This window comes from Patagioenas fasciata, chromosome 2, assembly GCF_037038585.1.
Source record: "Patagioenas fasciata isolate bPatFas1 chromosome 2, bPatFas1.hap1, whole genome shotgun sequence".
NCBI classification, from domain to species: Eukaryota; Metazoa; Chordata; class Aves; order Columbiformes; family Columbidae; genus Patagioenas; species Patagioenas fasciata.
The window spans coordinates 132,064,756-132,087,302 of NC_092521.1; the positions used below are offsets into that span (position 1 = coordinate 132,064,756).

General features: G+C 35.7%; 1 protein-coding gene across 4 annotated transcripts in view; it reads left to right on the forward strand.

Annotated features, from left to right (window-relative positions):
- ANKRD28 (ankyrin repeat domain 28) overlaps window positions 1-22,547 on the forward strand; it is a 127,639-nt gene that overhangs the window by 82,074 nt on the left and 23,018 nt on the right. For 3 of the 4 annotated variants that reach the window (XM_065830599.2, XM_071804989.1, XM_065830597.2), the window contains exons 5-14: window positions 761-961; window positions 1,687-1,774; window positions 6,108-6,250; window positions 7,571-7,783; window positions 14,153-14,231; window positions 14,688-14,802; window positions 15,221-15,303; window positions 17,746-17,809; window positions 19,093-19,161; window positions 20,723-20,863. In XM_065830599.2, coding sequence (XP_065686671.1) covers window positions 761-961; window positions 1,687-1,774; window positions 6,108-6,250; window positions 7,571-7,783; window positions 14,153-14,231; window positions 14,688-14,802; window positions 15,221-15,303; window positions 17,746-17,809; window positions 19,093-19,161; window positions 20,723-20,863 — 1,196 coding nt within the window. Of the gene's footprint in view, window positions 1-760; window positions 962-1,686; window positions 1,775-6,107; window positions 6,251-7,570; window positions 7,784-14,152; window positions 14,232-14,687; window positions 14,807-15,220; window positions 15,304-17,745; window positions 17,810-19,092; window positions 19,162-20,722; window positions 20,864-22,547 lie in introns of those variants that run through there. The other variant, XM_071804990.1, reaches the window with a different exon arrangement.

The following is a 22,547-nucleotide window of genomic DNA, read 5'->3' on the forward strand; positions in this document are numbered from 1 at the left end:
GAAAGCGATTAATAAATTGTGGGAAGGTCACAGAGTTGATGTAAAATGCAGTATTCATCGTCATGGTGACATCACCAACGATTGTTTTTTAATGCATTCCAGTTGTGTATACGTGATTTCATGGGATTTGAGCATCTTGCTTTGAGAATTACAGCCTTACTTGTCAAATTTTCACAGCTCATACATTTAACAAAAGGAAATGAATAATCTTTTTGTGAGATGGAATTCAGTGCAACATTTTGAAATGTTTTTTGGGAGTTTTGCAACAGTATATGTTGAAACTTTTTGTGACCACGCTCCGTTTTATCTGTGGTTCTGTAAATGTACATTTAATAAGCTGTTCTTTTTGTTGCCATTTCTAGAGTTAGACAGTTCGAAAATTTTGCCTGGCAAATTGATGAAAATGCATTGTGAGTTCATAGTACTTTACTAATCCGTAGCAATGGAGGGAATCCTAAGGAGGTTTATTGAGCTTTGGAAATTAGTTGTGATGACAAAACAATTTGCCAGCCAGCTTAAGGAACTGGATCAAAGACCTGGAAATGGTTGATTCAGTTGAATTCTGTGGGGAATATATAGCTAATGTTCTTGAGAACATCCCCAAATCTGGATTTATGTTAAAGCACAAATCCCAAAGTGTAAGATGATGTTTACGAAAGAACAAATTGCGAATAGTTCTATTCCATTATACTGTCCTTGAATTTAAAGTTGGCGTTTAAATCTTTATTCAGTGGCTTGTTGTTTTTGTAAATGCTTTCAGGACGCTGTTCAGGTGCTGTTAAAGCATTCAGCAGATGTCAATGCTCGTGACAAAAACTGGCAGACGCCCCTACATATAGCAGCTGCAAACAAAGCTGTGAAATGTGCTGAAGCTTTGGTGCCTCTCCTGAGCAATGTAAATGTGTCTGATCGAGCAGGCAGGACGGCCTTGCATCATGCAGCCTTCAGTGGACATGTCGAGGTAAGAGTTATTTTTCTTAGCTTGTTTCCCACTTATCCTTATGTCCCTCACATTTCTCATGTTTAGTTTCTTGGTTCGAAAAAATACTGTTTCCCCTGTCCCCTCAAAAAAATCCAACTCCTCTTGTATTTGAATTGACTTTTGTATGCATCTGTGTACAGAATGGTTGTGGAAAATACATGTTTACATCGTTTAATTGGAAGATTATTACAGCGTTCACCTATATTTCAAATGGAAAAAAAAGAAGATATTTTTCTGTTCAGTAGATAGTGAACATCTGGAATCTGTTGTCACTGAAGTGTGGAGGAAATACATGCAATAAGCTCTAACCCACTAGTTTTCAAACCCTGAAAAATGACTGCTGAGGCATCCCTATTGTAATAGTGTATAGGTGACTGGAGACAAATTGTCCATGTGCTTGCTTTTAGTGACTACCTTTAGTGAATGCCTTACTGATGACCTGACCATTTCAAAGATTCCACAGATTTGCCATATTTAACTTGGAAATGTTTTTGTTGACATTGAATTCTGTGTTCCGTACAGCCACTTAGTTATTGCTGCCAAGGTGGGCAGCCAGTTTTTTGGAGTTTTTGGAATATTCAGAAAACAACACATTTAAATCCTTTGAAAGTGCATGTATTTCCTCACCACCCTGGTGATTTTCTTTGTCTAAGCAGAGTTTTCCATTATTAATAGAGGATTTGTTTTCTTCCTGTTTATCTCAGATGGTCAGCTTACTGTTGTCTAGAGGGGCCAATATTAATGCATTTGACAAGAAAGACAGGCGAGCTATACATTGGGCAGCATATATGGGTATGTACGCATTTCATTTCATTACCATTGTGGTAGTAAAAAACCTAAATCACCTTATGTTTAGTGTTTTTATGTATTTCTAGGAAAAACATTCACATTATAAACATTGAGGTTATCTGTGTTTCTGCCAGAAAACCTTTATTAGTGTACTTCAAATGGCCTTGTAAATGTGCTTTTGTGCTGAGAAAATCAATTTGTTGGAAAAAGAAAAACAAGGTAAGTAATTTTGTCCTTTTTGAAAAAAAGGAACTATGTTGCTCCGTCAGCAGGAGTCTAATGACAGGAGAAAACGTTTGCAATAATGCTATATTGAAAGTAAGTAATTAATACAAGGGGCACCTGAAACAAAGGGTTGTTACACCTGCCTTAAGAATTGTATTTCGAAAGAAGAATGTCTCATCTCTAAAACTCCAAATTCCTGACTTGCAATTCTTACTCCAGGAGTGGATAATTACTGTTCTCATGGTGCTGATCAGTGCACTGTGGCAGTACTATCAGAGTGAAGTACTTCTTTGGCTTTTATGAGACTTTCAAGTTATTAAGTGGTAGGAGTGGTTTTGTTTAGCATACTATTATAAATAGTAGAGCTTTGTATCTCAAACTTCATTTAAAATATGAGCAATATAAACTGTTGGAAGGTGAATAGTAGAAAATGCAGATTAAGAGTTCTTGGCTGACATTGACCAACTTCTTAGCTCTGACTAATTGCTGTGTTTCTAAGTAATTCACATGTAAGTGCTGATTATCATTGCAGAATATGTTGTACCTGTTCAGAAGCTGACAAACATAATGCATCTTTTAACTTCCAGGATATGTCTAGAAATGCCCTTGAACACATGCAGTGTGTGTTGTATGTTAGCAGTGAACAGTTACATTTCAGAATCAATTTCAGGAAGAAGCCAGTTGAGATGATTCCATGGTCTTGATTGTTATTCAGTGTTTTAGCTTATTGCTTCGTAATTTCACCCAGCCGAGGGAAAAGAAATAAAAGCAGTAGCATCAGTACTGTAATAATCTGCATGCTTGGGAATTTCTTTGAAGGTGAAATGGGAAAATAAAACTTCATTAGATGTATTTTTTTTCTGTTTTGTTTTCATGGTCTGCGTTTTCTGAATTTTTAAATTCTCTGCAAGATACATACCTGTATGTAAGATACCATCTTACAAAACTTACAGAGAAGAACAGTCAGGAAGATAACGTGGTCATATTCCTTATGGCAGCATTTTTGGCAGAGGTGATCTAAAGATGTGAATGTTTTTATTCCAGTTGTAAAAGGAAAATACTACTTGGAATGACTGTCTTGGTGAAAAGCTTTATATATAGGCTTTATAAAGAAGCACCTGGTGTTTTTGACAAACATTTAAGTTAATGTACAAGGAGCAATACTGTTCCTTCCCTAAGTAAAATCAACTAAGTTTACTGTGTCTGGTATCAAACCAAAAAATAAACATGCATAAACGGGGAACTTACATGGACTCATTATGTTGACATCTCTAAGTCTGACACCTCTGCCTTGGAGGTCTGATCTTAGGCAAAATGCCCCTCAATATGTAGTTTGCTATTAATGCTTAGGATTATGAATGAGAGAATTACTTACAAATACGCATAATGCTTTGCAATGTGTATGTGTGGGGGGCTGGTTCTTAAAAAGAGACCTAAGGTTGCTAATTAAACATGTTTCTCATCTGTGATTCTATGGCATTTGAGTGTTCCATATAACAGGTTTGGAGTTGTTACAGTTATCCAAGCAGTATTCCCCAGTCTTGCCACATAAGACCAAATGGAAGCGGTTACTTTAAAGGGGAAGTAAAATTTTAAACATCTCAACAGTTGTAAAAATTATCTGCTCATAAACACCGATATTCACACAAAAGTGGAATTATAAACTGTTACCTTTGCACAGCTCTGTGTTTCGGGCCAATTTCATATCAGTCTTCTGTCCCTGACAGCACAGGTCTGAAATAATGTGGTAGCAGTGTAGAATAAGGCTGTGACATCCATATGTGAAATGCTAAAAAGAAAAACAGGACTCTGTTGAGTTCTCTTCAGAGGAAGAGACTTGAATGTGCCAGTGAATTATGAAGTGATCGTCACAGTATTAATACTCTAACTTATAATTTGAAGCTATATGATACTTCACTTCAAGTACTGATACTAGTACTTAAACAAGTTAAGGAACGGTCTTCATTATTGATCCAACATTCTTTCTGATATTTTGTATTAATATTTTGTAACCTACTTACGTGTGCAAAGCAGTGTCTGCTACAGGCTGTCTAACCACTCAAGGTGATTATTTACAAAATGTTGTTGAATGAAACTTGTACCTGAGATGGCAGAGGCAGAGATGTTTTCTGCCTTGTGCTCACCTAGGTGAGAGAAGAGTCTTCTGTTTTTCAGATAGGCTACATTTATTCCAATTTCCATCAAGCCTATTTCATGGGCTTTTAACAGGAAACTCTGTTAATGAATAGTGTTTGGGTGGAAAAAATGTAATTTATCTGATGTTGATCAACCTGAATAGCCTTGCAGACAATAGACTAGAAAAGGCTTTTAAAAGTTTTCCAACAAGGAAAAAAAAAAGTGACGTTTTCTTTCGCAATTTAGAGCCATTTTCCACTGCTCCAATTGTTTGAAGAAAGCCTTAAAGCTTTTCCATTTAAAACTGACCATAGGAAAAAAAAAGAAGTTATGCTTTTCGTCAGTCTACTATAAATAACTTTGTAGGGTTATATCCATTGTTTCCCTTCCTTCCTGCTTTCCCCCGGCTCCATCACTGTCCAGCTGCGAGGCTGCGACTCGTAGGGACTCCATTCCCATCCCATCCCTGCGTGTCAGTGGATCAAGGTGTCTCCTCGGCGCTTCAAGTACATTGCACTTCTCTTTTCAGTGGCTTCCGCTGATCGCTGCTTGCCTTTTCAGTGCAGGTCAGGGATTTTTTTGGTGGTTTTTTCCTTCTCTTTAAAGTTGTTCTGCCACTGTTCTGTTCAGTGTCTCTCTTGCTTTCACTGCTTTCAATACCTACTGGACTTCTGCTTCTTATATAGGGCTTGTTTTCATTCTTGTCCTGTTATGTTTGGATCAGAAGATGCACATCATGTTTTCATTTCTCTTTCTCTTCTTTCCTTCACTACTGAAGTAATTCAGAAGTGCAATATTGCAGTGCTTCACATTGCACTGATAAACTCTTTGTGTTTCTGGTCTGTGTAGCTTGGAGGAGTGTTATTTTGTATGTTATTGGGCATGCAGCATAAAATGGGTATCAGGGTGACTGAATGGTTACCAAAACAGCTTTGTCTGTGTTCCTTTGGGTAGACACTGTTGAAACTTTTGCAAATTCTCTCAGTCATTGGAAAAGGAAAGACTCTCACTTTTTATGAAGCATTTAAACTGAAGGCTGGATTTGATACTTGTATGTCTGACAGGATAAACATAAGTGTTCAGTGTGCTCCTCACCGCTTTTTAACTAAGGTAAAGGTGTCACTTTAAAGGTAAAATGAAGAATTCCGCATCTGTCTGTATGGGTCAGCTACAAAGGTGGAGCACTAAATCTGTCATGGTCTATTATTCTGACATTTGTCATGATTATCTTTGTGTTTTCAGTGATTGACTTGTTTGGCAGTTTCCTCCCAGAGACTGAGGACAATAGTTGATGCTTTCAAAAGCTGACAGTTCCTCAAAAGTCTGAGTCAGTTTTGAAAGTAGAGCTTTACTAAATCCAGTATGATTTGGGTCAGTATCTTGGAGGCTTTCCAAATAAAAGAAGATGGACTGGGGCGGGGGGGGGAGTAATATATTTTTATTTAAAAATATAATATTTTCTTCTTTTCATGTTTGTGAATTATTTTTTTTTTATGCTGAAGGCCTTAAAAACCTTAATAGGCATGTTTGCAGTGGAGATGAAGGTGGAAGACTGACAGTCATATTCTCTCTCACGTTGTTAACAGAAATTTGCAATCGATGTTTAATAATTACAAATTATTTCACGTCTCTAGTTCTCAAATCTTCAAAAAAAAATCCTCCTGTGTAAAGCAGAAGACATTTTTTTTTTCAATATACAAGATTATATTTGCAGTATGAATACTAAGATTAAGTATAAATACTAAGATTTATCAGAGGGGGTATGTGGAAATACTCTCTTCTGGAGATTAATATTTTATGTTGCTTTTATAGTTCATGATACAACTAGAGTGCAAGAACAATTCTTTATTTTCTAGATAAGGTGCAAATGAATAATGTTTGTTTGTGTAATAACAATGGTACAATTCTTAAGTTTGTAAACTTGTACTGGTTAATATAAAATGCAGCTTCATTCTTTTTGTCTTTATTCTTCTAGGTCATATTGAAGTTGTGAAATTACTCGTGGCCCACGGAGCTGAAGTGACATGCAAAGACAAGAAATCGTATACACCCTTACATGCTGCAGCATCTAGTGGGATGATCAGTGTGGTCAAATATCTTCTAGATCTTGGAGTTGATGTAAGGAAGACTAAAATAGAGTCATATGTGTTTATTTGTTGTTCAAAATGCTCTCGTTAGTATTGTAGCACACTGTTTAGAGGCAGGTTATGGCATAATAAAAATAGTATTTCCAAATATCTTAATTCACATGCTTTTTTTGCTAGAAAACCTCATGCTGTCAAGTAACTTAAGAGCTCTGCAGATTTTGCACAGCTATTTGGAAATAAATTTGTATTTAACAGGTTTTTTGTTCATTTGGTATTTCTTAGTCTTAGTTCATTGGACTGGAACTCAGGAAATAGGAATTCCGTTCCTAGCTTTGCCACACAATCCTTTTTGAACTGCAGGAAATTAAAGCCTTTTGCTTCAGCTACTTGTAAAATATAGATGTTATTGACTTACTTACACCACATAAGTTTTGGAAAATACTAAAAATTGTGAGAAACTTCAGTACTGCAGTAAGGAAGACCATATTAATATTGAAGTGCAAAATAAAGTAAAAGGCTGTACTGTACCTGCATGTAGAAGTGTGTTAACAAAACACTGTGAAACTGTAAAAGAAGTCTACATTGTACATCGTATTTTAGTCTTACAAAGCTGGAGAATGCTGCCAAAGATCTGTCTTGGGAAGGAGATCAGAATTGAGTATTGTGTTGTGCACAACAACACATTCTACTTCTATACACTCCCATGCCTCTTCGCCTACCCCCCAAAAAAGTGAAATATATACTTCTATGTGCTTCAGAGTCTTATTTGGTTTAGATGTGGTTTTAAATTTTCTAACTTGGAGATGTAAACAGTAGTACCTCTTGTAATTCGTTAGTGAACTGTGTGATTGCGTTTCAGAAGTAGCTCATAACTAAAACTCCTGTTATGCTCAACCTGCAGGTTCTCAATAACATTGGGAAGTCTGCCTGTGTGTATATAAACACACTAGATCTAGGAGTTCTAAATTTAAATGCCTGAAATTTATTCTGGTGAGACTCAGGTCGTGTGACCTCTCTTTCTAATGGAAACCCGCAAATGTCTGTGCAAATTGCCACCGCTGACGTTTTTTCCGTATGTGTGTTCTGTCAAGTTGCACACAGGAAGCTGATGTGGAGACAATAGGAGGCGGTTGGCTCACTTGTGAAGCAGTTGGACTCTTCCCTGGTACACACTTGTTGATCAAAGCACTACATCCAGTACTTGCTTTTTTATTCTAGATTTGAAGAGTTCCAAAATGTAGCAAAGAAGTTGTCTCATGACATGAGGTTTTTCTTTGTCATAATTAAATGCTGCAGTAATACAGGTTTTTTGCCTACTAACTAATCTTATTGGGTTTTTTTTCTTTGGTAGATGAATGAACCAAATGCCTATGGAAATACTCCCCTCCACGTAGCTTGCTACAACGGGCAAGATGTTGTAGTGAACGAACTCATAGACTGCGGTGCTAATGTAAATCAAATGAATGAGAAGGGTTTTACGCCTTTGCACTTCGCTGCTGCATCAACACATGGAGCATTGTGTTTAGAGCTTTTGGTCTGTAATGGAGCAGATGTGAATATGAAGGTAGGTGAATCCAAAGCCATACATTCACTCTTAAAGATGCAGTACATCTTTATCAGAGGTAATTTTTCAAAATAATTGTTACAACCGCATTTTAGAAGTTCCCATTGATTGATGGAGTTCTTCCATGAGAAGTACAATAGAAAAAATGAGCCAGTATGTTGCTTCAAGGAACTTGATCTGAATCTGAAAACCTCAATGGGAAGTAGTAAATAGCCCAGAAGGATAAAGAAGAAAGTTCACAATACTGTCTGGTCAGTCTTGATTATATTTTAACATCAGAATTACACATAATTTGTCTTCCCTAATCTATCCATATGAGTAAGGGCAAATCACATGGAAAAATGCAAAGTAACATGTGTTTTTTATAAGTAAACAGCATTAATGAAATCAAGGATATTTCAGAGAAATGTGTATGAACAGCCTAATTACTGGAGCAGTTGACGAGCTGATAATGTAAGATCCTAAAATCTGACTAATAAGGAAGAGTTGTGAAGGATGTATTAATAATAGAAAGGTAAGTGGATTAGTCCAGTGTAACGACTTAAACAGCTGGTCTTTTAATTACTTCAGCAAAACTTTGTGAACAGAGTCAGTATACATTTTATATCTCCGCTTGGTCACAAGTCTTTGGGTGCAGAATATTCCTTACAATCCAGTCTTAGTGTGGGTAGGATTTCTAATCCACAAAAGCATAAAAGAAAACTATAACCTACATCTTTTATGATAATCTCAAGTGTGTAGGGTAAGGTCTTGAGATGTGAGGCCTCCTGTTTTGTGTTAAGTTGTTTTTTACTCTAGTAATGAATACTCAACTGTGTTCAGAAATATTGAGTGGCAGGAACAGGTATATTGAAAGGTTTCAGCCTGATGGGAAGTGGCAAACAGGTGTGTGGAATGAAGAGTCCAAGTGTTCCTCTTACAAAATACCTAATTGCCTATATAGTTGCCCACATATGGTAGGAAGAGAATTACCTACGCTTTTGTTTCTTAAAATAAATAAATCTGTTTATACTCAAATTTCAGTACAACCTAGGTAAGACATGAATATTAGAATAGCTAACATTTCTGTTAAAATTGTGGTGTTTGTGGCTCAATTCATGTAGGATATTCACACTGATTTTTAGCCAACTAATTCTAAAACACAGTTTTAAATTGTTAGGACAAAATCTGTAGCTCACTGAAAATTTGGGAGTAATTTAAAATTAAGCTATTTGATGTGGAGAAGTCTTAGATGTATGTTACTGCTCGCTTCTATATATATTTAAACATGTAACTCATTTAATGAAACCATACATAAACTCAGTTGTGGAAAAATTCATCACTCAAGTGCCCTGGAGAAGTAATGAGCTGTGCTACAGGGTTCATTGCCAGCTTGTCCCAAAATACACAGGTCACAGTCCATTTATTTATGTTGGCAGTTTTCTGCTCTGCTTGATGTCCCAGGCTGGGTATGACTGAGGGTTTAGCCTTACAGGGGTGACTTCTGTCCCACATTCTTGAAACATCACTTCTCAGTAATGTATGTTCTGTCATGAAAATAACCCCATGATGTTAAATATACTCATGATTATATACATATGTTACTCAAAAACAAATAAGAACAGAAGAGAAACATAAATATTACCAAGCAAAGAATTACTGGTTTTCTATATGCTGGGCTGCAAGGGTTCATGACTTTGTGAATATTTCTGATGTAGAATAAAGAAGGGGAGGGGCCTTCATTTCATAAGGAGGTGCAGCAAGTGATGGTGGTTGGGGGTTTTTTGTCCCTTTCTTTTCAAGTGGACCTTAATTGTAGGTTAGGAATGAAAATGTAAAACTTCCAACATTCTGTTAGGGTACTTAAACACTGTTAAATATTACTTTAATCTTTATTTTTGAACTTAAGAATATTTGTTTTACATATGGTATAGACTGTAGATACTGACTACACTCAGTCAGTTATAACACTAAGTAACCTTAGAAATTGTGCAAAGAATGGCAAATATCTTCAAAGTGACTGACAAAGTTCCTGAATTCTTTGAAGTCTGTAATGTGGGTGAACTCTTGCTTGAAGGTGACAAAAGAAGTTTTAGCATCTGAGAGAGGTATTGTTGCTTCCTCCCATTCAATTTTAAGTTACAGGATCCAATGTATAGATTTGTCCGTTTCTGTAACTTAAAAAAAAAAAAAAATCCTTAGAAGATTTATTATGGGTAAACCCAGTATTTCTCTTAAGCTTACTCTGACATGACAGAAACATTTTTTTCTGAAACATGATAGTGATGGGCCTGGGAAATGCAGCCTGAAGCTTATCAGGGAGCTGAGAATTTCAGCTGAAGTCTAAGAGCTTAGTAAACTTTTGACTAATGAAGTTAGCCTACTTCAGAAGAAAATGTCTTTACAGTGGAAAGGGTTAGTATCTTCAGCTGTGGGTTGGCTGGAATTAAAATGCATTGTATCAAATGGGTAAGTATCAAAACTGTTAAGTGCAAAATTAAGCAAGTAGGGTTGTGTAGGGATTTTAAGCAATTAAAGCTTGAAAACAGTATTTATCCCCTGTTTCTGTACCAACACGTGTCTCTGTTGTAATTTTGTCTGTGGCATTCTTGTGGATTTGCACCAGTATGACTGAATTTGGCCCATGAATTTGCACCAGAAGGTGTGAACAGCCTTACTTGGTATATGAAAACTTACCACTTGCTCTTTGAAAAGTGCAAGAACTGAGGCAGAATAAAATTGTTTCTAAGTCAACCTCTGCTTCTCTGGAAAAACCTGTAAAGATAAACCTTGGATTTAATCAGAAGAACTATCACTAAGAAATAGCAAAGGGAAATGGAATTAAAATGTCTTGTGTAGCTGAGAATAATTGGTAGACTTAAAATGGGATGCTTTCAGTGCATTCTTATTATGTATTTCTTGGCACCAAACCTGTTTAGTTTCCAAATACTGAGGCTGAAGTTCAACGTAGTTCTTAAAATTATTATAAGATCTATTTTTCATCATAATTGTGTTGCTTATGTAATCTGATTCAGTAGTTCCCTCCCATGTGCCACCTTTTCTGTGATTTTAGAGGCAGCAGAGTGGGTGTGAATGGTAATCAGGGTGCAGAGTAGCCAAAACTTAATGAGGATTTTCTGCTGTGGATGAACTAGTGGGGAGAGCAAAAGGGAAACTCTCTCATTCTTGGTGGCAGACAGAGGATAAGTGCTTGTTTCTGTGGGTGCTGGCCTCATCTCAAGGAGGGAATATGTTGCAGAAGATAATGGAACACTAGAAATATGTTATATGTTTTTTATCACCTCTGCAGGCAGAGGATGTCATTCTGATCTTGTTTTTGTAGCTTTGTCATCATCCATATAGCACTGTAGAACAGTGAATCCCGTTAAGTATTGCTCATTACTGCAGCACTCGCTCCTCACTATTCAGAGTTTCCATGCATGGAAGAACACATTGAAATGAGTATGTAATGGGACAGTATTAATTGTTTTATGGGGCCCCTTGCTGCTTGAAAATTCAATGACCTAAATAGAAAAAGTATTTTACTTCCACTGGTGATACTAGAACATAAGAATTGTTGCTAGGGGGAGATTTCACTGGGAGGAATGCTGTGGCATGATAGACCCACATTTCCCCTGACCCCCGGTAAAGCTCAGTAGTCGGAGTACAGTTAATATCTGAGTAATCACATGATAGAAAACCTTGTGCTATGTGTTAATTCTAATAGCAATTACTGTTCTTAGCAAATTTTGTAGGAACTTAAGTCTTTTGTGGATATGTTTTCTCTAATGATATAGGGGATGTGAGTGATTTCTGTCATATTACCACAATTAATTAAGTTTCAGTAAAGAGAACAAAAGTTATCAGCAACCCATAGCTATTCTATCATATGCTCTGATTCTACCTGATCTTGTAAAATCAGGCAGCTGTAGTTAACTTAATATTTAGATAGAAGACCTTAAAGGCATAAAAAAGGGAAATCAAAGCAAAAGTTTTGAAGGTACCTCCTTGCTCATGCAGTCCAGCCTCCTGGTGCCTCAGGAACCAGTACTTTGCTCAATAAGTAGAGCCTTGCTGTTTCATTGCTTAAAGAACTCTTTGACTGCTGGTTCTGATTGTGTATATCCTTCCCTAGGGATGATGTCTAAGATGGGTATTCTGAATGCAATCTTATCAGTTCAGCTTCAACATGGAAATTATCACCTCCACTTAGTTTTATACCTGTTCTGTGTTTGTATGTTGATGTACAATTGTGTGTTATTATCGGGCTGCAAAAGAACCTGAGACTGCTAGACCAGAGAGAGGCACTATGGATAATCAAATCCATTGTCTTCAAAATATACGTTAAATGTATTTTTAAGTAAATTTGAACAGAGTAAATCTAAAAATCCGTTATTGATTGTACTATGTTTTTTCTTTCACAACTGGAAGATTATTTGGAGCTTATTTTTCTGTCACCCTAGGTTATTCTTATGTCCTTGTAAGATACTTTATTAATATGCTCAGTGAGACTTGAATCTACTTTTTTCTGGTCCATCTTCCTACCCTTCATTAGCCTTACTTTTTGAGATATAAATTCAGCATATCTGAGCCAGTGAGAGGGCAGGTTTCTTTATTTGAGCCCTTAAAGTAGTAACCCATCTGTTACTTCACTAATTTATTTCCTTACTTTCTCAAAGTTTCCCCTTTTAAAATTTAGAACGTTAGTTACCAAAGCAGCTTTTGGTCACTCACTGCAACTAAGCTTATTTTATGTGATGATTTTTCTTTGAATTAATTGATTAATCAGCGTAAAGCAGGAGAAAAGTGAGGGAAAGAGGCATCAGATGTGTAACAATTGTTCTAAAAGAGGAAGATAGTTGGACATGGAGAATATTAATTGTTAGATAAAGAGAGTAGGATTAAACTGGGGAAAGATGAAAGGTACACATTAGAAAAAAATTCTCCTTGTAAGAAAACTGGAGCATAGAGATAGCTTGAGGAAGTTGTTGCTTATGATGTGTTTATTTGGCCTTTTCTTAAGGCCTTCAATGACAGCAGTAAAATCAATTGTCCAGTTCCTCAAGTGGATTTCAACCCCATTTTCTGTGTTTTTAAGCATCTGCTATGGATATGTGGATGCATCTTTTGGATTATTTATGGTCAAAGAAAACTGCTAGCTGAAACATCTGGAGATAACTTGGCTGTCATTATCAAGTATTTTATTTCTTTCATCTATATCTGAGAAGACAATGTTTCCCATAATCACTTTGTTCTAGGTGGCCTATGTTGCTCTGTGCAGTGACACAACCAGAAATTCCATATCCAACTCTGTCTGAAAGGGTCTCCAGTAGACTTGCAGTAACACATCCATAGAAGCTTTGCCATTTGGTTCCAAAGGAAGAGGAAAAATGGGAAGATACTTTTGCACTTTTCCGCAATTCATATTTCAATCCCTATGTTTGTGTTGTGTGTTCCCCTTACCATCTTTGTCTTTTTTAACTTTACATTTTGTGAACATTTCATGTTCTCCAAAACCAGTGTTTAAAGGTTTGGTGTGCATGTGCATCCAAGACTGCTTTTATTTTCTGAGTGTCATGTTTGCAATTTTTTGTGTGCATTTGTAGGAACTTTTTTCTTCAGTAAAGCTTTCCCATTACCTGTGATAAAGTACAGGGAAAAACTCATCCTAAAGTAATAATAACAGAAAGAACTGATTCTATAAGAGTCCTGAGATTGTGCTGTTGAAAAATTGAAATTCTTTTATGTATTACTGTTGGCCTGCTTGAAGGGCATCTTTACTTGGGTGAATGACTAAGTCCACATTTGATATGTGTGTCAAATGTGTAGTACCTCTTATGGTTGAGTCGTTCTACCCTAGGATTACTTGTGGTGTATGATAAATTGCTCAAAAATATTACTTTGCAGAAATCTCCATGAAATGCATGAGCTTTTTAACGTGTTGTCTTCTATTATGTGTTAGCCTTATAGTAAATATAGCTGTTTTCTTTCAAGAAAAAGAACTTAATTTAAAGAAGCGTTGTTTTGTTTCAAACTCAGGCAGGGGGAGAGTTGGACACAGGCTTGTTGCTAAAGTTGTGCTGTCAGCATCCTCTTGAGAGTGATTATCCTAAAGGCATAAGTGTGAGTGAGTGGGCACCACTGAGTTGTCACTCACAACTGGAAGAGTGATTAAGAGCAGCTCTTTGGAAAAGCTTGGCAAGTCGCACTGACTTGTCACTTCCAGCATCCATCTAGTACAAGCGCATAGTAACAATTTAAGGGAGAGAGTAGGGAGGAGAGAAGAAAGTAAAGGAATGAATGTCCTTTTTCTTTTTGTCAATGCTGATGGATTACTGTCATTGACTGTAAGTAACCACCATTTTGTTTTGTTTTGTTTTGTTTTTCCAGAGTAAAGATGGGAAAACACCTTTGCACATGACAGCAATCCATGGTAGATTTTCAAGATCTCAAACCATCATTCAAAATGGTAAAAAAGGGGAAGGGAGTAGTTTTGTCATCAGCTTTCTAGTATTTGGAATATTTTCCTCCTCTTGTATTGATAACAATGTACTGAATTTTTTTTTCATATCCCATGTCAAGTAGTAGGTCAGTTAATGATAGTCTGGCATATCTGCTTATAAAGTTTGATAAGTTACATTGAAGAACCATCTATTTTTCAGATTGCAGGAAAATTACATTAATTTCACTTCCATAACCAAGGTTGCAGAAAGTTTGTCCTGTCTGGTTAAGTAATAAAATCCTTCTCCCAATTTTGCTTATTATTAATACTAAATACCACTGAAAGCTGTATAGATTTTAAATCCAAAGTAGTAATTCATGAACAATTATTAATGTTGTTTAAATTATCCTCAATGCTTTTTTCCTGACAAAAGGACCTGTATGCCTACATATATTTGTACTTAGTAATCACTTTTTATTATAGGAGCTGAAATAGACTGTGAAGATAAGAATGGAAATACTCCTTTGCACATAGCAGCTAGATATGGCCATGAGCTCCTAATCAACACTCTGATTACGAGTGGTGCTGACACTGCAAAGTAGGTAACTTTACTGACATGAATGCAAGCTGAGTGAATTTAGAAATGTATGTATTAGATTAACAAGACTAGCATGGTTTTTTTAATACGGCCTTCAACTTGAAATAGGAAGTGGTTTGTGTATTATCATGTACTATACTTTTAAGCAGCTACACGCTATGTCGCAATTTGCACAAAAAGAGAATAGGTTTTCCTCTAATGTATTTGAAGTAAAAGATCTGAAAGTTTTAATAGACCTGTGCTGAATTAATGCATCCCGCTAGAAGGCATAAGAAAGCATTTAATATGTGAAGTTTTCCTAAGGCTCAGAATGCTAATTCAGTGGTTTGCTGAACCCACCATGCACTTTAGCACATAGTCATGTTTGTTTCATTTGATTTGCAATGAAACTGTGATACCTGATTATGGTGTATCTTAGGCGGGGTATACATGGGATGTTTCCTCTCCATTTGGCAGCATTAAGTGGATTTTCAGACTGCTGCAGAAAACTCCTCTCATCAGGTAGGATACTCTTTAAAAATTTTATGTCTGCATTTTAGTTTGGTTTTTGTTCCATAGAATCGCTTTTAATTAAGTCCTAATTTAGTAGTAATACATAAAAATCTTTCTAGCTTACTAGTACCCTGCTTGCTTTTTAATGGACAGTTTATACTTAAAGTGAATGCAAACTTTTACAGAAGTAATTTTTCCCCCCCAGAAAAAAAATGAAATTGAAATAGTGCATCTATAACTGTTTAAATGTTGAGTTTATGCATTTTAAGTTGGCCATAGAGGTGGGATGACTGGTTCAGACCATAATGCAACTTTAGGGAGAAAGACTAACGTTGTCTTAAATGACTTAATTGAGCATCCTCCATTTCCCTTCCCTGATGTTTTTGGCTTAGCACAGATCAATCTCTTCCTGTCTCTTCCTATAGTGGGCACCTCATAGCTTCAAAACTCTGTGAACTGCTACATTAAGAAACTGAAGCATTGGTGGTTTATTGTTAATTAAATGCAATGCAAACAGGACTTTGCTTTCATTGTTTGATTCCTCCCCAAAGCTGGGCAAGGTTGTCAGGTTATTACTTCCCTTCTTGTCCAGAGGCTGCTCTGGTGTGAATTCTGAGCTCTTTGAACCATTGCAGTTCTGAGATAGTAGATTTGTCTGAAGAATTGTGAAAGCTTCAGGAACAGAAGAAACTAAATGGTTCTACATTTATGTGAAGGCGCTTCACGTTTTGTTTTTTTTTTTTAAAAAAAAAAAATAAGTGGGGGACAGAGGATTGGAGGGAGGAGGAAGAGAAAGAATTTGCTTCCCCAGCTTTATGTGTGCTAGGGAAGCCTTGGAGAAAAAGTCAAAGAATATAACTAAAACTACCACCGGTAAGTCTTTTTATTTCACTGTCCTGTCATGGACAAGCTTGCAAGGATTCACTCCAGGAAAGAACTGTCCTGTAGTTGAATATATTTTGATTGGATGCATTCAAAATGAGGAATACCCTGGCTCTTTCACCTATCTGCACATGGTGCTATGCTGGCTGCATCTTTGCTGAAGATTCAGTATGGGAAATGAATCCCTGCAGAAGACTTGCAAGTGGTTTCTGTGACTTTTACATGAGTTGAGCAAACTTGGATGTAAATCTAGCCTGGAGCAGATGAGGACTTCAAGAATATGGTCAACCTTTAGACTGGAAAGACTAGATACTGCAGACAGCTTCTTTACACAGGCTCATGGTGTGGAAATTGCTATCTGCCCTTTTTGGTTTTGTGAGGAAGACTCTCATTGATATAAGAATCTCTGATTTTTAAGTGCATCAATATTCATGTGAAGAAAAGGAAGGGAAAGGGAAAGGGAAAAGGAAGAGGAAGCAACCTCCACCACATTAATCTGCGTTGTCCCAGTACTGAATGACATTTAAGAAGTTAGTGGTGTTAGACAAGCAACCTAGGGATGTGGAAAGGCATCAAAGACTTTTCAAATCAGATTGGTAAACTGTCTTAAATTGTTCGCTGTGTGTGACTGCCTATAGAAATGGGAGGAGAACATAGTGATGCATACAAAACACATGTTTTGGAGGATATGGAGTAGGAAAATAGTCTTGAATAGTAGTACTCTTGAATAAGACATCCTTTGTTGTTCACTGTTTATTGTTGTTGAACAGTTCTTTAAAAGGGGAGGGCAGGGGAGGAAGAAAAGCATTCCCAGGCAAAAGTATCAAAACTGGAGATGTAATTAGTAAGTTTTGTTACACAAGAGCAAGACTCATAGGAGAATACAGTCATTTTCTCAAACCAAAAAAAGTAGCTTTGAAACCTGATTTAAATAGTCGTCTTCATGTAAAAATATATTATTAGATATGGAATTGCACAGTTGAAGTTTGTGATCTCAAATTCGAAGTTCCATAGTTCACACATTTGGGGAACAGGAAACTACAATGTTCTCTAAAGGGTTCCTCTGTAAGTAATTGCTGTTTACAGCCTTCAGTCTAGCTTAACAAAGTTCTTTGTCTGGAACTAGACCTAAACTCAAGGATGAAATTTAAGTAGTTTCTGGATTTAGTAATGCTGACATCCCCCTTTCTATTTAAAAAAAACCAATCTCTAAATCTCTGCATAACATTGATAAATTCTAGCATATTCTTAAGTTTTCCTATTACCTTCATATATTTATATTCAATACTACATTACACAGAAATATTAGCAGGTAAGTAGTATAAGAAAGAATATAGCCTTAGTGCAGCTAATTGTCTTTTACTTGATCCCTTACAGTTTCACTTGAACGCCTGTTACTCAAAATACTGCAAATAGCAAGGATGCGTTTCAAATTAAGTAAATTTTCAGTGCTTAAGTTTGCAAATAGCTGCTAAGTTTGCTTAGCAAACATTTCTCTTAAGAGTAGATGACAGCATTTTTGTGAAAGGCGGTGTTACATAATGATTTTACAAACTGCTTTATTTGTAGGTTTTGACATTGACACACCGGATGACTTTGGCAGGACTTGTCTTCATGCAGCTGCGGCTGGAGGGTATGTAAAAAAGTATTCATGCTTTCATATTTAGTGTTCTTTTTCAATTGCTGATCGTTCCTATTCTTTGTGCTTTTCCTGCCCTTTCCCCTGGAATTTATGTAAACATTAAAATAATTTCAAGATGGATTCTATTGACAATCAATAAAATCAAATATTCAGCTCAGTAATTAATTATTGGAGTACGGTGTCCAAGTATCATCGGTCTTAGCTTAGGTTTATTCTTGGGGATGAACTGAATTTTATTTTAAGTCCCCATGGATGATGATGATATAATTTTTAGAACTTAGAGCATTCAGCGATGGCATGCGCAGCTAAGAACACTGTAGGAGATGAGATGGAGAACAGCAACTTTGGGAAATGTTTTTTTACCAAATACATAAACAAAAGATCAATCTAACTAAATTAAAAGCCATAGTTAAATTCCAGAATTTAGGTGGATGAAGTAGTCAGAACTACTTGCTCATCACTTGAGTTGTGATCCATATTGATTATTGTTATTGCATTGTAGGTTTTCTATAGCAGCTACTCAAAATTGCCTGGAAGAACTGGGTAATAAATTTCATGATACACTTTTTGGGACACAAGAACTCCATGATACTGATATTTTCATTTTTTTTGTTTCAATGTTGTTTAAGTAACACTGTTAAGTAATCATTCTAAGTCAAAATATACTTGATAGATGCATCCTTGTTGCGAACTATTACAGCTAAAATGCTGTCTTTTCACATAAAAACATATAATTTGTGACACATTCCCTCATTCATCTCCAGTTTAGGAAAGATACTAAGATAGTGTTTAAATGCTAAGCAGTATTGTATATCTGTTATGATGATCGCATTGTATTGAAAATTAATTACACTAAAAAAGAAAATATTCATGTTGCAACTTGCATTTGGCCTTAAAAAAATATACATTTAAAACTTGCCTCTGTACTGGAAACCTGGTAGCCAAAAGCATGTGACATGCAGGTGTTATTGTTTGTTTGTTTTAAAGAATTGAAATTTCTGTTAAGTTAGGTTAATGTTTATGTGCTTTATGCATACCATTTGATATCAATAAAATATATATTTATAGACTTAAAATAATTTATATTCTTTCCTGATTTGGTCCTGTAATTATGAAATCTATTTTGATATATTTATCAAAATTTTCATATGATAGTTCAGTTCCATTAAAAATAACATATGAGATGTGTATGTGTAGCAGTTTTGATATTTGCAGAGGCCAAAATTAGGGAAATAAAAATTGCAATCACAAGTAAACTTACGTTAATTTAATAGGAATCTGGAGTGCCTAAATCTTCTACTAAATACTGGTGCAGACTTCAACAAAAAGGACCGATTTGGAAGGTAAGACTTTCTAGATTTGTATATTGTAAAGGGCTGTAGTAACATACGGCTCTGTGGGCAAATCTCTGTGTTCCAGTTTAAATGGCTTTTAAGATACGTGGTCTCTAATAAACTATGCTTCAGCATATGTTATCAAAGGTTACAAGCATATTTTGTTTATTGTGTTTTGTTAAGTAGGTGTTTAGTCTTGTTTTTAAAGACTGAGTTCCATATTTGACAATAATTTTTTGAGCCTTTTTTGCTTATAACGTGAATCTGATGAGTTTAAATTGCTCTCATCCAAGGACATTAGTGGTGTTTTCCAAATAATGTATTAGTCAAACCAATAATTCTGTTGCTATTTCTAAGCTTTTTTATGAAAAATCCATTATTTTATTATAACTGCTTCACCGGTTTCCTGTCGTTATATCCACCCCTTTCTGTTTCCTTGTTCGGAATCACATTAATTTCTATTTTTAGTATAGGATTATTTAAGTTAGGTGGCATGATGAGCACTTGTGTAAAATCTCACATCACATCATGGAAAATATGATTTTCCAGGATGTGAACATCAAGAGTAGGACTTGAGGAGAATGTTATGGATGCAAAGTTGTGTTTTGCATCAAATTCCACTTCTGTTCTTTCCTGAGAAAGGAACAACTATCTGTAACAACTTTTGTCATGGAAAGCTGGGTTTTTTTGTGGGTTTGATTTGGTTTTTGGTTTAACATGCATTTTATGTAGAACAATTCTTTCAGGAGAGGGAAAAGATTTAAAATAGTTAAAAATTGAGAGAAATTGGGAAAAAGTGATTTTAAGGGAGAGGGAAGAGGTAGGACACATATAAGTGCCTGCGTCCTCAATATTGAGATATTTATAGTAGCAATCTCTTTGTAAAAATAGAAATGGAATTCTGAGTCAGTGTGGTCCTTTTGAAATTTGGTCTGAACTGTTTCATTTAGAGAATTGTCCATGTATTTGAAGGTGGAATAAGTTTCCTCTGAGATTACACATCAGTACTAATATTTCATGGCTTTTTTTATAAGAAGGCAAGGTGTATTTTTGTTAAGTTTTATTTAACAATACCTCTGGTATGTTAGTTTAGTTAAAAATATATATGCTTGCCTCTTTTAGACAGAATTCTGATCTGTCTGTTGAAAACTTCTATTTGTTAATTGTTGTATTTTATTTTGACCTTGTTTAGTTGCTTTGCAGTTCTTAGAGTTGTCCATATATTTCCATGTCACTTGAAATTACTTAATTAGAAAGAAAATTTCTGATGTAAACTTGTTTTTCCTCTGTTTGCTTACACAAGAAAATTAATATAAAGCTTCCCTTAATACAAAGTCTTTGCATATTTTGGCTGGCAAATAGATCCCTGAGATAATGTTCTGCATTATTAGATGGCCCCTAGAAAATGTCCCAATTTTTTTTAATATTGTAATGATGCATTCTTCATCACAAATACTTGCTAAAAACAGGACGGAGGATTTAAGTTACATTTTGTTTTGCTTTTTCTGTCTCTATAATATTATTTTGCTGTTATTTACCTTTGTACTTTTTATTTAAATGTGTACTAAAGAACTCCACTCCATTATGCTGCTGCCAATTGTAATTATCAGTGCCTGTTTGCCCTGGTGGGATCTGGAGCTAGTGTGAACGACCTGGATGAGAGGGGTTGTACACCCCTGCACTATGCAGCTGCATCAGACACAGATGGAAAGTAAGTGGTGTGCTTGGTACCAAATTTTGTCTCCTTAGAAACATTTGAGCTGTAGATTTTGTGTATTTTCTACCTTCATATTCACCAAATGCATTTTTAAAATATTTTTAAAGCTTAAACTTAACAGGGGATTATTCATTGTATATAAAACACTTTATGTAACAAATATTTCTAAGAAAAATGAGCAATAATAAAATGTATTGTAATTTTTTTGTTATCTCCTATAATTAAGACGTTTTAGTTCAGGAATTCATTTAGAACAGAGTTTTTAATCACACCTGCTGTGTAGTGGTTGAGTAAATATCGTTTGTGGGGGTTATTATGACAGTTGTGAGAGGTAGGGTCTTTTTTTTTAATCAAATTCTGATGAAAGATGGTGTGTTTTATGGAAGGTTCTTAATGTTGCCCAAAAATAAGTGTGGTTAGTCAGAAATACAGTGTAAAACTAGGCTGTGACTTACAGTAGGCCTACATCAGGATAGACATTAACTCGACATTCAGATAGAAGATGCTTTCTCTGTTTGTTTGATTACAGTATTCATGTTTGGCATTACAACTCTCTTGCTTTTGGAAAGCAGTTACACTTAGTAATGAAATTCATCCAGAAACATTCATAAATCCATAAATGTCTCTTGCATGTGTTTATTTTATAACTAGTGGTTATATTTAACATAGTTATTAATTACTTAAATGCTTCCGTGCGAAGCTTATGTAGGTAGCACAAAATTGATGAGGTTACTTAATATCCAGGCACTGTACGTTATGAATATAATTGAGGAGACTTGAGAAGAGGACCACACTCACATACACAGGTCAAAACAAGCAAAGTAACTGCCTCTTTTATGTAAACCCAAATTTCAAAACAAAATTGCTGCCTTTTAGATGTACTTTCAATTCCTGCTGGAGTTTGCTGAGATAATTTTACTTGAATTGCCCTCTTACAAGTTGAGCTAGGATTAATTTTAGCTTCACAGTTGCTCTGAAAACCTCCAAACTATAATGGGTCTTCAGATGACATCATTTTGCCATCTGTCTTATAAAAGGCATGAGCAAGAAGGATGATGGCAATACTGCAGAGCTTTGGGAGGTAACTCAAAGAGTCGTGTCTGGAACCCACGTGGTATCGCCCTGCTGGTTAACAGTTGGGTGTCTGGAAGACAGACTGCAAAGCAGAATGGCCTGAGGAGAAGCTTTTTATATGGATGCAGCAAGATGATTAGTGACAGCTGGAAAACCAGCACTGCTCAGCTCATATTCAAAATAGGAATGAAGCTAAAAATGATTATTGAGTTGGAATATAAAGCCTGGGGAGAAAAAGAAGTCAGGAGATTATCTATGTAGAAATTCCAAAGATATCTATGTGCATTGTTGTAGTCTTTGTTCAGACATCTTTAAAGACAGATTTTAGGGGCAAGGATGTTTTTGTTGGAAATTATTTTCTTGTTTGTTCCTCTTTGGAAATTTTTCTTTTGTGTCTTTAACAAATGCTTCTGATCTGGAACAGTCACCAGTAAGCCTCATTTTAGCAAGACTAGACAGAGAAACATGATCACAGAATGAGATAAATTTCAGGGAGAAAAATACACACTCTATGTTAGAATTATTTAATAGACAGTACACCCATAAATAAATGGGAAATAAACTTGACTTATCTGGACTTTCAGAAAGTTTGATTAATCTCCTT